Source organism: Lacerta agilis, chromosome Z, assembly GCF_009819535.1.
Source record: "Lacerta agilis isolate rLacAgi1 chromosome Z, rLacAgi1.pri, whole genome shotgun sequence".
Taxonomy (NCBI): Eukaryota; Metazoa; Chordata; class Lepidosauria; order Squamata; family Lacertidae; genus Lacerta; species Lacerta agilis.
In genome coordinates this window covers 583,330-598,817 of record NC_046331.1, presented here as the reverse complement: position 1 = coordinate 598,817, position 15,488 = coordinate 583,330, and the positions used below count along the sequence as shown (strand labels likewise).

The 15,488-nt window shown below is 46.2% G+C and overlaps 1 protein-coding gene across 1 annotated transcript in view; it reads left to right on the top strand.

Annotated features, from left to right (window-relative positions):
• LOC117040426 (serine/threonine-protein kinase Nek6-like) overlaps window positions 1–15,488 on the top strand; it is an 89,140-nt gene that overhangs the window by 47,800 nt on the left and 25,852 nt on the right. The window contains exon 5 of the mRNA XM_033138204.1: window positions 1,128–1,190. Coding sequence (XP_032994095.1) covers window positions 1,128–1,190 — 63 coding nt within the window. The remainder of the gene's footprint in view (window positions 1–1,127; window positions 1,191–15,488) is intronic.

Below are 15,488 nucleotides of genomic sequence, written 5' to 3'. Positions count from 1 at the left end.
GTAGAAAAGGCTCCCTTTCCTTTAGAAGCTGCAGAAATGTGAGTTGAACCACCATAAAAACTGGGCTTTTCCTCTTTGCTTTTCCCCTTTTGCAAAAGGAGCTTTGCTTTTCCCCCTTTGCAAAAAAAGCTGCAAAACTTTGAGCTGATCCTGAAGAAACCAGGGCTTTTCCCTTTGCAAAAAAGCTGCAAAACTTTGAGCTGATCCTCAAAAAAATCCAGGGCTTTTCCCTTAGCAAAAAAAGCTGCAAAACTTTTAGCTGATCCTCAAAAAAAACAGGGCTTTTCCCTTTGCAGAAAAAGCTGCAAAATTTTCAGCTGATCCTCAAAAAACCAGGGCTTTTCCCTATTCAAAAAAGCTGCAAAACTTTGAGCTGATCCTCAAAAAAACAGGGCTTTTCCCTTTGCAAAAAAAGCTGCAAATTTTTTAGCTGATCCTCAAAAAACCAGGGCTTTTCCCTTTGCAAAAAAGCTGCAAAACTTTTAGCTGATCCTCAAAAAAAACAGGGCTTTTCCCTTTGCAAAAAAAGCTGCAAATTTTTTAGCTGATCCTCAAAAAACCAGGGCTTTTCCCTATGCAAAAAAGCTGCAAAACTTTTAGCTGATCCTCAAAAAAATCCAGGGCTTTTCCCTTTGCAAAAAAAGCTGCAAAACTTTGAGCTGATCCTCAAAAAAAAACAGGGCTTTTCCCTTTGCAGAAAAAGCTGCAAAATTTTCAGCTGATCCTCAAAAAAACCAGGGCTTTTCCCTATTCAAAAAAGCTGCAAAACTTTTAGCTGATCCTAAAAAACAAAAACCCAGGGCTTTTAGAGGAGGAAAACCTAACAGAGAAAACCGTTTGACTCTCTGAGAACGAGGCCGCCATTTGAACGGCCTTTTAGCCTAGGGGATTCATATGATTTATCAGTATATGTATATATTTGTGTACTTGACTGGTCTTTCTCCAGTATTTTCATCTGTTTCATCTGTATTTTTAGTCGCAACGGCCTGTTGGCTACGTGAATAAAGTTTGATTGGATTTGAGGAGGGGAACCAGAGAAATATTTTTTTTGTTTTCGTTTCCTCCTCTAAAAACGAGGTGCGGAAAATACGGTAACTTTCAACATGTCCCTCTCTTTCCTTTTGAAGATATTTGAAATGATGGATGCCAAGGCTAGACAAGATTGCATTAAGGAAATAGACCTTTTGAAGGTAAGGATTTCTCAAGACCGTTGATGATTATCCGGGAATGGAGAAGATTATTGTTTTCTGGTGTAGCTTGAGAAACGTGGTGTGTGGTTCTAGGCCAGAGGTAGGCAACCTAAGGCCGGCAGGCCGGATGGGGCCCATCGCCTTCTCAATCCGGCCCACGGATGGTCCAGGAATCAGCGTGTTTTTACATGAGTACAGTCATACCCTGGGTTACGATAGCTGCGGGCTGCGTCCTTTTATTTAAAATGCATCTCTGGCTTATTTGTGGGGCCTGCCTGGTGTTTTGACATGAGCAGAATGTGTGCTTTTATTTCAAATGCATCTCTGGCTTATTTGTGGGGCCTGCCTGGTTTTTTTACAGGAGCAAAACGTGTCCTTTTATTTCAAATGCATCTCTGGCTTATTTGTGGGGCCTGCCTGGTGTTTTTACAAGAGCAGAATGTGTCCTTTTATTTAAAATGCATCTCTGGCTTATTTGTGGGGCCTGCCTGGTGTTTTGACATGAGCAGAATGTGTGCTTTTATTTCAAATGCATCTCTGGCTTATTTGTGGGGCCTGCCTGGTTTTTTTACAGGAGCAAAACGTGTCCTTTTATTTCAAATGCATCTCTGGCTTATTTGTGGGGCCTGCCTGGTGTTTTTACAAGAGCAGAATGTGTCCTTTTATTTAAAATGCATCTCTGGCTTATTTGTGGGGCCTGCCTGGTGTTTTTACAGGAGCAAAACGTGTCCTTTTATTTAAAATGCATCTCTGGGTTATTTGTGGGGCCTGCCTGGTGTTTTTACAGGAGCAAAACGTGTCCTTTTATTTCAAATGCCTCTCTGGCTTATTTGTGGGACCTGCCTGGTGTTTTGACATGAGCAGAATGTGTGCTTTTATTTCAAATGCATCTCTGGGTTATTTGTGGGGCGCCTGCCTGGTGTTTTTACATGAATAGAATGTGTGCTTTTATTTCAAATGCATCTCTGGCTTATTTGTGGGGCCTGCCTGGTGTTTTTACAGGAGCAAAATGTGTCCTTTTATTTCAAATGCATCTCTGGGTTATTTGTGGGACCTGCCTGGTGTTTTGACATGAGTAGAATATGTGCTTTTATTTCAAATGCATCTCTGGGTTATTTGTGGGGCCTGCCTGGTGTTTTGACATGAGTAGAATGTGTCCTTTTAATTCAAATGCATCTCTGGGTTATTTGTGGGGCCTGCCTGGTGTTTTTACATGAATAGAATGTGTGCTTTTATTTCAAATGCATCTCTCGGTTATTTATGGGACCTGCCTGGTGTTTTGACATGAGTAGAATGTGTGCTTTTATTTCAAACGCATCTCTGGGTTATTTGAAGGGGCACATAAATCGGTTCCTCCACCCCCACCCCCCACAAAAAAATATACCGTCCCATGGCTGAAAAATGATGCTGACCCCTGCTGTAGAAGTGTGCATGCACACGAAAGCTCATACCAAGAATAAACTTAGTTGGTCTCTGTTTTGGATAGTGTTGATATTGGGTCATAAAACCTTTGACCCAAGTAGTGCTGCTGGCCGGCACTGCAATCAATCACCTTTACGATCGTCTCCGACATCAATGGCGCCCAGGCACACTTCTGCTTCGCCCTTAGCGTTCTCCAGTTGCAGAGTTAAGCACAGCGTCACGATGGCTTTTTAGGTCTGCTTCTCCGTGGCGTCGTGAAATAACTTGACAGACGCCAGTGCTACTAAACTAAACTAGACTTTATTTAGTAGCACACACACACAAGTCCTCCAGACTTGAGCTGCATGCTTGCAGCAAACTAACATTTAGCAGTAACACAAAGCAATAAGGCAGCAGAATGAAGCAGAGGGGAAAGTGAAACCAAACCTCCCCTTTTCTAGACAAAGGAAAAGTGCCCGTATTACAGTGGGCAAGGCTAAACTCCCAGGATCAGAACGCCTCTTGCATTATTAACTCTAAGATGCCCAGAAAACCTGACACCCCCTCTCGTTCGCAATCCTGGGTAGACATATATACATTTCATTCAACATTTAACCCATCACAGAAACCTTCGTGTTTCTGGAAACTCAAGGGCTTTGTGAATCCATCGGCAAGATTCATTTCGCTAGGACAATATTTCAGCTTAACCACATTTGTCCTAACGCTCTCATGCACATTTTTGAACCGAATATCCAGGTGTTTGGTTCGTGCGTTGAATTGACCGGATTCAGCCAACTTCAGGCATGGCTGGTTATCCTCCCATATGGTGATGGGTAGGTAACACTTCTCACACACTTCCTGTACTAGGCACTTGTAGAATTCAAGCTCTCGACACATTTCTGAAAGAGCACTGAACTCTGCCTCAGTGACGATAAAGCAATTAAACTCTGCTTTTTTGACCTCCAGCCAATTACAGAACCTCCAAATTTTACAACTATTCCAGAAATTGACTTTCTGTCCGAGCCGCAAGCCCAATCAGCATCCACCCAACATTGGAGCTGTTTATCACACTGGGCTTTGCTGCCTCTCGGCTCAGCAGATTTACCAGACCTGACCTGTCGCCCTCAAAACCCGGAGGAGGTAGCATATAGATTTCCTCCTGCAGCGGTGCATTTAAGTAGGCGACATCAATGTCAAAATGAGCAGCTTCTGCGCCTCTCTGCGCTGCTACAGCAAGAAGCAGTCTCATTGTTTCACTACGGGACGTGGGTGCATAGACTTGTGAGTAATGCACTCCTGGCCTCTGACTGAAACCTCTTGCCACCAATCTAGCCTTATATTGTGGCTCTCCACTTGCAGTGGGTTTCAATCTATAGACCCAGCGACAGCTCACAGCTTGCTGTCCAGCTGGCAGAGTTGTCAGCGTGAAAACTCCAAGAGATTTCATGGCACTAAGTTCTTTCTCCATTGCTTGTTGCCACTTGCTGGATTCTGCTTGAGGTAATCTCTGCACCTCAGCGAAACTTTCCGGTTCGCAGTGAGCAAAACCAGCCCAAACATTAGTGGCTTGGAACCTGTCAGGAGGTTTCCCCTTTGTAGTGCGCTTGGAACGCCGTGGCACCACCGGTGACTCGCCCCCTGACCCAGACGTGCTAGACTCAGCCTGGGAGTCCCTGGCGCCTGGTGAACCACCAAGCGACCTACTGCGCTTGCTATGTCCCCCTGGACTGGGTTTCCCTGTTGGAGACCTTGGAGACCTACCTCGCTTGCCTCTCCTACCTACTTCTGGAGATGTGGGTGCACTCCTTGGTTCTGTCTTCACCTGTCTCTTTGGGATTGCCCCCTCTGACACTGCACCCTTGTCGTGTTCGGGAATGCGGCCCGAAACACCAGCAGGTTGACCACCTTCTGCACGACTAGCTGATGTAACTGGCTGATCTTCATAGTCAAGATCGCTGAACGGATCTGTGAGCACCTCAGGATTTCCGTGAATCCTTTTCCAGCCTTGCTGCTCACAAAACTCAGCGCTCCTGCTGATTATGACTCGTGAACGATCGCCATCTGGGAAAGCAAATCTCCAGGCTTTCGAACCTGTCTCGTAGCCACAGAAAATCAACTTTTGCGATCTTGGACTGCCCTTTCTACGTAAATGTCTGGGGATAAGAACCCAAGCTTCTGCCCCGAAAGTCCGAAAATAGTGGACCTTGGGCTTCTTTCCATAAAGTAGAAAGTAGGGCGTGGTCCCTATCACGGAACTGTATGTCCTGTTAAGAGTGTGGCAGACAGTTCTCCAGGCTTCAGCCCAATAGCATCTTGGCAAGCCTGAATCAAACAAGAGAGCATCTACTGCCTCCTGCATTGTTCTATTCCTCCTCTCAGAAACACCATTCTCTTGAGGAGAATAAGGAGCAGTTTTTCTATGCTTGATACCTTTGGCACGAAAGAAATCCTGCAGCTTAGATGCAGTAAATTCTGTGCCTCGGTCTGTCTGAAACGCTTTCACGCGGGTTCCAAATTCCACCTCTACTGCTTTCACCCATTCTATAATCTCCTTCGCTGTTTGCCCCTTGTCTTTGAGCGTGAAAATCCAACCTGCTCGACTAAAATCATCAGTGAGACAAAGAACATAACGAGAATTACCCATGCTTGGCACCCCCATCGGACCACAGAGATCCGCATGCACAAGCTCGAAAGCTTGCTTGGTCACCCTATCAGACGATGGGTAGCTGCAAGAATGCACTTTGGCTCTTTTACAAGCTCTACAGTCTAGAAACTTGGAGCACTCCTTCATTTTACAACCATCAGTGCACTCTACCTGCTTGCGCACGTATTTCCAATTCGCGTGCGAGAATCTGCGATGCCATAAATGCAAACACTGATCATGCGTGGGTAAGTTGGCATACTGAGCTTGAGTCTCCTCAGAGATGCCATTACTTGTTTCAGCACCCTGCGCCCTCTCTGTGGCGCTGTTGTCAGTTTCCAGCATATACACCCCATCATGGCCTTTCACCTGGACCAATTGTTTCCCATCTTTGGAGATGGTGCATACCTGGTTCCCAAAGCTGACCAGATAACCTGCATTGTCTAAAGCTGAAACAGAAAGTAAACCAAATTTCATACCATCTAAAACATACACATCAATATCATCATTAAGACAAGGCATGAACATAACACCAGTTTTGGTAACAGGTCTTGTGGTTGAATCAGCCAGAGTGACTGCAGTTGCATCTTGGATCGGCCTGCAGTTCCGCAACTGGCTGCTAGGTGGCGCTAGATGTCTCCCCGCACCACTGTCTATTAACCAACGCAGCTTGGGGGTAGCAACTGTCTTTCCAACCAAGGCATATGCAGCTGCTTTGCAGTGGGCTCCAGCCCCTCCTCTGCTTGCTCTGGAAGGTCCTCTTCTCCCACGACGTGGTCTTCCTTTCATCTCCCTGTTGCCATGGAAACCATCTTTGAAGTCAGCCTGATCGCAGTCTGCCTGAAGATGGTTATCAGAATTGCATAGATAACAGCGCTTAGCTGCAAAAGCTTTAACAGAGCTCTCAGCGTTTTCTCCACTCCTGGGCTTAGGCAAAAAGCAACCCCCCTTAACAGCTTTCCCTTTCTCTCTCTGCCTCCGGTCCTGTTCGTCCTGCAGCCTCCCAGTAACATAGTCCAGATTCAACTGGCTTGCAGGCATGGACTCCAGCGTTAGGGAAAGAGTCTCATAACTGGGGTCTAGTGAGCTCAGAAGGATATAGACCTTTTGTTCCTCTGAGAAAGGAACATTCAGCTGTCTCAACTTGTTGAAGAGTGCCAGCATTTTGGCCACATGTTGACGCACACAGCCTCCTTCTTGCAAACGTAACTCAAACAGCTGTCTAGTTGTATGAAGTTTGGCACCAGCTGACGTTCTTTGAAACACACGCTTAAGACACTCCCAAATTTGGTGGGCATTAGTGGCAGCGTCTATGTGCACCATCAGCTCTTCCTCTATGCCCATGACTATGTGAGCAGTAGCCCTCTGGTCTTTCTTAAGTGCTGCAGCAGCTTCAGCAGCAGGGGCTTGAACTGGTGGGCTCTGAGTACAAGTCCAAAGATCTTTAGCAATCAGAAAAATCTCCATTTTCTTGGCCCAATCTTGCCAATTTCTCCCATCCAACCTTGGAAAGGGTGGCACGAAACTCTCATGGGACTGCGCCATCTCCCCCCTGGGGCTTGAGGTAACTCACGTGGCTGCAAACTCAGCACTTGCCTCTCAGCTCCCAGCTCCGGAAAACGGCTTCTCTTCACCAGCGAGGTTTCCCTGCTTTGTGCCTCAAAAGCATGGCACAAAACAGTCCTCCAGCTGGGCTATCGGCTGCCGGCCCCGCAGACATGCAGACCTCCCGTCCTGGCAATCAATCTCCTCAGGACGCCTCGCCATCAAAGCGTAGCTTCTTGGCAATAAAGCAATTAAGCCATTAAGCCATAACCTGTTTTGGATAGTGTTGATATTGGGTCATAAAACCTTTGACCCAAGTAGTGCTGCTGGCCGGCACTGCAATCAATCACCTTTACGATCATCTCCGACATCAATGGCGCCCAGGCACACTTCTGCTTCGCCCTTAGCGTTCTCCAGTTGCAGAGTTAAGCACAGCGTCACGATGGCTTTTTAGGTCTGCTTCTCCGTGGCGTCGTGAAATAACTTGACAGACGCCAGTGCTACTAAACTAAACTAGACTTTATTTAGTAGCACACACACACAAGTCCTCCAGACTTGAGCTGCATGCTTGCAGCAAACTAACATTTAGCAGTAACACAAAGCAATAAGGCAGCAGAATGAAGCAGAGGGGAAAGTGAAACCAAACCTCCCCTTTTCTAGACAAAGGAAAAGTGCCCGTATTACAGTGGGCAAGGCTAAACTCCCAGGATCAGAACGCCTCTTGCATTATTAACTCTAAGATGCCCAGAAAACCTGACAGTCTCTAAGGTGCTACTGGAAGGAATTTTTTTATTTTTTATTTTATCTTCTTTTTCTTCCTCTTCTCCTCCTCCTCCTCCTCCTCCTCTATTTTGGCTCTAAACCAGTATTTGGACTCCACGCATCTTCATTGCTACTGTATTTTCCGGTGTATAAGACGACTGGGCGTATAAGACGACCCCCAACTTTTCCAGTGAAAATACAGAGTTTGAGATATACTCAACCGTAGATTCTCCACCCGGCGTATAAGACGACCCCTGACTTTTGGGAAGATTTTCCTGGAATACAAAGCAGTCTTATACGCCAGAATATGCAGTCGATTACCCGTAAGAGGAGATTACATCAGAGCATAGCGGTCAATTTTGCCCTTTTTCAAGGGAAATTCCCTTATTCCGAATAGGAACGTGTCCAGAAGAGGGCAACCAAAATGGTCCAAGGCCTGGAAACGATGCCTTATGAGGAACGGTTTAGGGAGCTGGGTATGTTTAGCCTGGAGAAGAGAAGGTTAAGGGGTCATATGATAGCCATGTTCAAATATATCAAAGGATGTCATCTAGAGGAGGGAGAAAGGTTGTTTTCTGCTGCTCCAGAGAAGCGGACACGGGGCAATGGATTCAAACTACAAGAAAGAAGATTCCACCTAAACATTAGGAAGAACTTCCTGACAGTGAGAGCTGTTCGGCAGTGGAATTTGCTACCAAGGAGTGGTGGAGTCTCCTTCTTTGGAGGTCTTTAAGCGGAGGCTTGACAGCCATCTGTCAGGAATGCTTGGATGGTGTTTCCTGCTTGGCAGGGGGTTGGACTGGATGGCCCTTGGGGTCTCTTCCAACTCTACGATTCTATGATTCCTTCTTTGGAGGTCTTTAAGTGGAGGCTTGACAGCTGTCCGTCAGGAATGCTTTCATGGTGTTTCCTGCTTGGCAGGGGGTTGGACTGGATGGCCCTTGGGGTCTCTTCCAACTCTAGGATTCTATGATTCCTCCTTCATTTTCTTCTCCTCCTCCTCCTCCTCCTCCTCCGTTTTCTCCTCCTCCTCCTCCTCCTCCGTTTTCTTCTTCTTCTTCTTCTTCTTCTTCTTCTTCTTCTTCTTCTTCTTCTTCTTCTTCTTCATCTTCTTCATCTCCTCCTCCTCCATTTTCTTCTTCTTCTTCTTCTTCATCTCCTCCTCCATTTTCTTCTTCTTCTTCATCTCCTCCTCCTCCTCCATTTTCTTCTTCTTCTTCTTCTTCTTCTTCTTCTTCTTCTTCTTCTTCTTCTTCATCTCCTCCTGCTCCATTTTCTTCTTCTTCTTCTTCTTCTTCTTCTTCTTCTTCTTCTTCTTCTTCATCTCCTCCTCCTCCATTTTATTCTTCTTCTTCTTCTTCATCTCCTCCTCCTCCTCCATCATTTCTTCTTCTTTTCGTCTTCTTCTTCTTCTTCTTCTTCTTCTTCCTCCTCCTCCTCCTCCTCCTCCTCCTCCTCCTCCTCCTCCTCCTCCTCTTCTTCTCTATTTTAGCTCTAAACCAGTATTTGGACTCCACGCATCTTCATCGCTACATTAGCCGTAGTTGACAGCTGTGCGTCAGAGCTGTCCTGTGTCAGCCGTGAAACGTACGGTGAGGAAAGCACCAAGAGTGCCAAGCCCAACAAAGTGTAGATAACCGGTAACGCCTTTGGGTGTCGCGGCCCTCTGTGCAAAATTAAGGCTTGAGTGAAGCTGGAGGGGGAAGTCTCTCCCATATGGTGCTCGATATATTCCGAAGAGCATGTCCACATATGTTAGAATCAAGGAGAGGTGAAATCAAAACCCTCCGAACGACGGGGCAACCGAGATCAGTCAATTTCCATCCTGTGTAAGAAGTCCAGAGGCAACCGCAGATCTCCCTCTGCCAAGCCTACCGGGGGAAATATGATAATTAATAATGATTTATCATTTGCACCCCGCCCGTCTGGCAGGGTTCCCCCAGGGAGCCAGATGTTAAGTTGCGAACGCTGTATTAGACGGAAAAACGAGGGAAGGCGATACACGGCGATAATTAGCCCTTTCTTCTCGGGTTCCCTGCGCGTTTTCCGAAGGCGTTTTCCTCCCTCCCCTGGCTCCACCTGCTTTCCCGAACGTTCCCGAACCCAATTTATTATTTTCATTGAACAGCAAAGTCGCAACACATCATAATTGTTGTTGTTCAGTCGTGTCCGGCTCTTCGTGACCCCATGGACCAGAAAACGCCAGACACGCCTATCCTTCACTGCCTCTCGCAGTTTGGCCAAACTCACGTTAGTAGCTTCGAGAACACTGTCCAACCATCTCTTTTAAAAAAAAAAAAAAAAAGTTTTTTATTATTTTCCCAATAAACAAAGTAGAGAACAACATTACACAGACATAAATGCAATAGAAACATAATACATAATAAACAATTAACAAACAAAATAGAAATAACAAACAAAGAAAAATCACATACATACCTTGATCAACACCTATCTCTGTTTTTTCTCTTGTTTTTAACTTCAGGGGACTTCCCCTGTTCCCTCCACTGCCTTTAAAATCATATATACTCTTTAGGTAACTTTGTCTCTTTTTCCATTAACCTTTACCAAATCTCTTAATAATCTTTAGATTAACTTAATCCAATATAAATCATAACTTATATTCTATATCTTAAAATATTCTTATACCATTAAATCATTCACATCCCAAATTTCTTCTAAACAATTTTATCTTACATTAACCTGCTAAAGCCAATTCTTCTAATTAATTCTGCTCAAATACTCAAACATTCAATTTTACACATTTAAATAAGTAGTCCTTAAATTTCTTCCAATCTTGCGACACCATCTCCTCCCTCTGGTCTCGGATTCTAGCGGTCAGTTCAGCGAGTTCCATATAGTCCATTAATTTCATCTGCCATTCTTCCACTGTTGGGATCTCTTCACCCTTCCAGGTTCTTGCCAATAAAATTCTAGCCGCTGTTGTGGCATACATAAAAAATACTCTATCCTGACTGGGTATCTCTTCATTGGTCATGCTCAAAAGGAATGCCTCTGGTTTCTTACTAAAGGTAACTTTCATTACCTTTTTAAGCTCATTATAAATCTTATCCCGCAGTATGGTCAGACTCACGTTGGCGGCTTCGAGAACACTGTCCAACCATCTCATCCTCTGTCGTCCCCTTCTCCTTGCGCCCTCCATCTTTCCCAATATCAGGGTCTTTTCCAGGGAGTCTTCTCTTCTCATGAGGTGGCCACCTTGTCCTCTGTCGTCCCCTTCTCCTTGTGTCCTCCATCTTTCCCAACACCAGGGTCTTTTCCAGGGAGTCTTCTCTTCTCGTGGACCAGAGCACGCCAGGCCCTCCTGTCTTCCCCTGCCTCCCGCAGTTTGGCCAAACTCACGTTAGTAGCTTCGAGAACACTGTCCAACCATCTCATCCTCTGTCGTCCCCTTCTCCTTGCGCCCTCCATCTTTCCCAACATCAGGGTCTTTCCCAGGGAGTCTTCTCTTCTCATGAGGTGGCCACCTCGTCCTCTGTCGTCCCCTTCTCCTTGTGTCCTCCATCTTTCCCAACATGAGGGTCTTTTCCACTGTCCCTCAGACCATGTGCTGGGCCGGACTATATTTTTTTTGGGGGGGGGGGAATGAACGAATTCCTATGCTCCACAAATAACCCAGAGATGCATTTTAAATAAAAGCACACATTCTGCTCATGTCAAAACACTAGGCAGGTCCCACAAATAACCCAGAGATGCATTTGAAATAAAAGCACTCATTCTACTCATGTCAAAACACCAGGCAGGCCCCACAAATAACCCAGAGATGCATTTGAAATAAAAGCACTCATTCTACTCATGTCAAAACACCAGGCAGGCCCCACAAATAACCCAGAGATGCATTTGAAATAAAAGCACTCATTCTACTCATGTAAAAACACCAGGCAGGCCCCACAAATAACCCAGAGATGCATTTGAAATAAAAGCACTCATTCTACTCATGTAAAAACACCAGGCAGGCCCCACAAATAACCCAGAGATGCATTTTATATAAAAGGACGCATTGTACTCATGGAAAAACACGCTGATTCCTGGACCGTCCGCGTGCCGAATTGAGAAGGTGATTGGGCTGCATCCGGCCCACGGGCCTTAGGTTGCCTACCCCTGGTCTATCTCATATATTAAACTCCATTGGCTAATGAAAACAATTGCTTACATAAATGGACTTTTCCACGATATTCTAATTTTTTGATTTTCACCTGTATCTCATATATTCAACTCCAGCAGCTAATGAAAACAATTGCTTACATAAACAGACATTTCCACCATATTCTAATTTTTCGAGTTTCACCTGTACACCCCAAAGACTGCGGAACCTCAGCTAACCTGTTTCCTCTTGGATCGACTGTGCAAGTCTGAATTTTTTGCATGAGTATACATTATCCCTGCCCCTGTTTTTGTACAGCACCGCAAAAACAGCCTTCCGTCGGCGTGTATTTGTAAGGGCAATCGTCCAGGGAGCCATCAATTAACGGGAAACGAGTTGCAGGTCTTTATTTGACATGTCATTAGCTACGCAGGACCGATCAAGGCCCTTTCCAACTGCTGATGCCGACAGACGGACTGAATCCGTCCCCTTGCTTCTAGACAAATCCTTGGCTCGGTGGGGGAAATCGGGCACCTGAAAGGAAAGGCTGACCTGCACCATGCCATCTCAGGTTGACATTTAGATCTTTGCCGCGCTACGTTCATATCTTCGGAGCCGAATTATAGACATCTCGGGGCAGATTTGTCGGATTTGGTTGGAAACTTTCGGTCAAAATCTCGGATCCGTTTGAAAGGAATGCCCGGTAGGCAACAACTGCTAATAGATCCCTTGTGCATTGGCAACACAATCTTATTTATCAAGGACGCGGGTGGCGCTGTGGGTTAAAGCGGGATATCAAATCCAGACTCCTCCTCTTCTTCTTCTTCTTCTTCTTCTTCTTCTTCTTCTTCTTCGTCCACACTGCTGTGTCTAAAAATTAAGAGACGCAGGTGGCATTGTGGGTTAAAGCGGGATATCAAATCCAGACTCCTCTTCCTCCTCCTCCTCCTCCTCCTCCTCTTCTTCTTCTTCTTCTTCTTCTTCTTCTTCGTCCACACTGCTGTGTCTAAAAATTAAGGGACGCAGGTGGCGGGATATCAAATCCAAACTCTTCTTCTTCTTCTTAGAATCATAGAATCCTAGAGTTGGAAGAGACCCCAAGGGCCATCCGGTCCAACCCCCTGCCAAGCAGGAAACACCACCCAAGCATTCCTGACAGATAGAATCCTAGAATCATCGAGTTGGAAGAGACCCCAAGGGCCATCCGGTCCAACCTCCTGCCAAGCAGGAAACACCATCCAAGCATTCCTGACGGACGGCTGTCAAGCCTCCGCTTCAAGACCTCCAAAGAAGGAGACTCCGCCACACTCCTTGGTAGCAAATCCCACTGCCGAACAGCTCTTACCGTCAGGAAGTTCTTCCTAATGTTGAGGTGGAATCTCCTTTCTTGGAGTTTGAATCCACTGCCCCGTGTCCGCTTCTCTGGAGCAGCAGAAGACAACCTTTCTCCCTCCTCTAGATGACATCCTTTGATATATTTGAACATGGCTATCATATCACCCCTTAACCTTCTCTTGTCCAGGGGATATCAAATCCAGACTCATCTTCTTCTTCTTCTTCTTCTTCTTCTTCTTCTTCTTCTTCTTCTTCTTCTTCTTCTCCTTCTTCTTCTTCTTCTTCTCCTTCCCCTTCTTCTTCTTCCACACTGCTATATCTAAAAATTAAGGGACACGGGTGGCACTGTGGGTTAAAGCGGGATATCAAATCCAAACTCCTCCTCCTCCTCCTCCTCCTCCTCCTTCTCTTCTTCGTGTTCTTCTTCTTCTTCCACACTGCTACCATTCAGTGGATTTGTAACTGGCTGACTGACCGAACCCAAAGGGTGCTCATGAACGGCTCCTCTTCATCCTGGAGAGAAGGGACTAGTGGGGTGCCACAGGGTTCTGTCTTGGGCCCAGTCTTATTCAACATCTTCATCCATGACTTGGATGATGGGCTTGAGGGCATCCTGATCAAGTTTGCAAAAGGGTGCTCATGAATGGCTCCTCTTCATCCCGGAGAGAAGTGACCAGTGGGGTGCCACAGGGTTGTGTCTTGGGCCCAGTCTTATTCAACATCGTGATCAATGACTTGGATGATGGGCTTGAGGGCATCCTGATCAAGGTTGCAGATGGCACCCAATTGGGAGGGGTGGCTAATACCCCAGAGGACAGGATCACACTTCAAAATGACCTTCACGGATTAGAGAACTGGGCCAAAGCAAACAAGATGAATTTTAACAGGGAGAAATGTCAAGTACTACACTTGGGCCAAAAAAAATAATGAAAGGCACAAATACAGGATGGGTGACACCCGGCTTGAGAGCAGTACATGGGAAAAGGATCTAGGAGTCTGGGTAGACCATCAACTTGACATGAGTCAACAGCGTGATGCAGCAGCTAAAAAAGCCAATGCAATTCTGGGCTGCATCAAGAGGAGTATAGCATCTAGATTGAGGGAAGAAATAGTACCGCTGTATTCCGCTCTGGTCAGACCTCACCTGGAAGACTGTGTCCAGTTCTGGGCACCACAGTTAAAGAAGGATGCTGACAAGCTGGAACGTGTCCAGAGGAGGGCAACCAAAATGGTCCAAGGCGTGGAAACTATGCCTTATGAGGAACGGCTTAGGGAGCTGGGTATGTTTAGCCTGGAGAAGAGAAGCTTAAGGGGGGATATGATAGGCATGTTCAAAGATATCAAAGGATGTCATGTAGAGGAGGGAGAAAGGTTGTTTTCGGCTGCTCCAGAGAAGCGGACACGGGGCAATGGATTCAAACCACAAGAAAGAAGATTCCACCTCAACATTAGGAAGAACTTCCTGTGAGTAAGAGCTGGGATTTGCTGCCAAGGAGTGTGGCGGAGTCTCCTTCTTTGGAGGTCTTGAAGCGGAGGCTTGACAGCCGTCTGTCAGGAATGCTTGGATGGTGTTTCCTGCTTGGCAGGGGGTTGGACTGGATGGCCCTTGTGGTCTCTTCCAACTCGTTGATTCTATGATTGATTGATTGATTGATTGGCAGGGGGTTGGACTGGATGGCCCTTGGGGTCTCTTCCAACTCTAGGATTCTACGATTCCTTCTTTGGAGGTCTTGAAGCGGAGGCTTGACAGCCGTCCGTCAGGAATGCTTGGATAGCGTTTCCTGCTTGGCAGGGGGTTGGACTGGATGGCCCTTGGGGGTCTCTTCCGACTCTACGATTCTATGTGGAGCCCTCTCTAAACGGAAAGGAGATTCAAAGCAGCTCCTAATGCGGCTCTAAACATCGGCTGGCCTGCCAGCATCGCTTTGTCCCGTTAGCGGCCTCTCGCATTTTCGCCGACGGCATCGCTCTGCATATACATCAGCCATTTGCTGCCATCAAAAGTCTCGGCGGCATTTGCAAAATGAGAGGGCCGCAGTCGTCCGAGCCGGAGCGTTTACGTGCATTAAGGATAAAGCTGGAGGGAAGGTTTTGCAGGTCCACCCCCCCCCCCCCGCCGCCCGTGTCAAAAGGAAGAAATTTCAAACTACCCTATTAGTATACAAACGCACTCGCTGGCATTGTTTCTCGTGGGTGCGGGAATTCCAGACAAAGCTGGTACTTGGAAAGAACATCGCAGGTGAACCTCGAAAAATTAGAATATGGTGGAAAAGTCCATTTGTGCAAGCAGTTCTTTTCATTAGCTACTGGAGTTGTATACAGGTGAAACTCGAAAAATTAGAATATCATGGGAAAGTTCGTTTATGGAAGCAATTGTTTTCATTAGCTACTGGAGTTGAATATATGAGATACAGGCGAAACTCGAAAAATTAGAATATGGTGGAAAAGTCCATTTATGGAAGCTACTGGAGTTGAATATATGAGATACAGGTGAAACTCGAAAAATTAG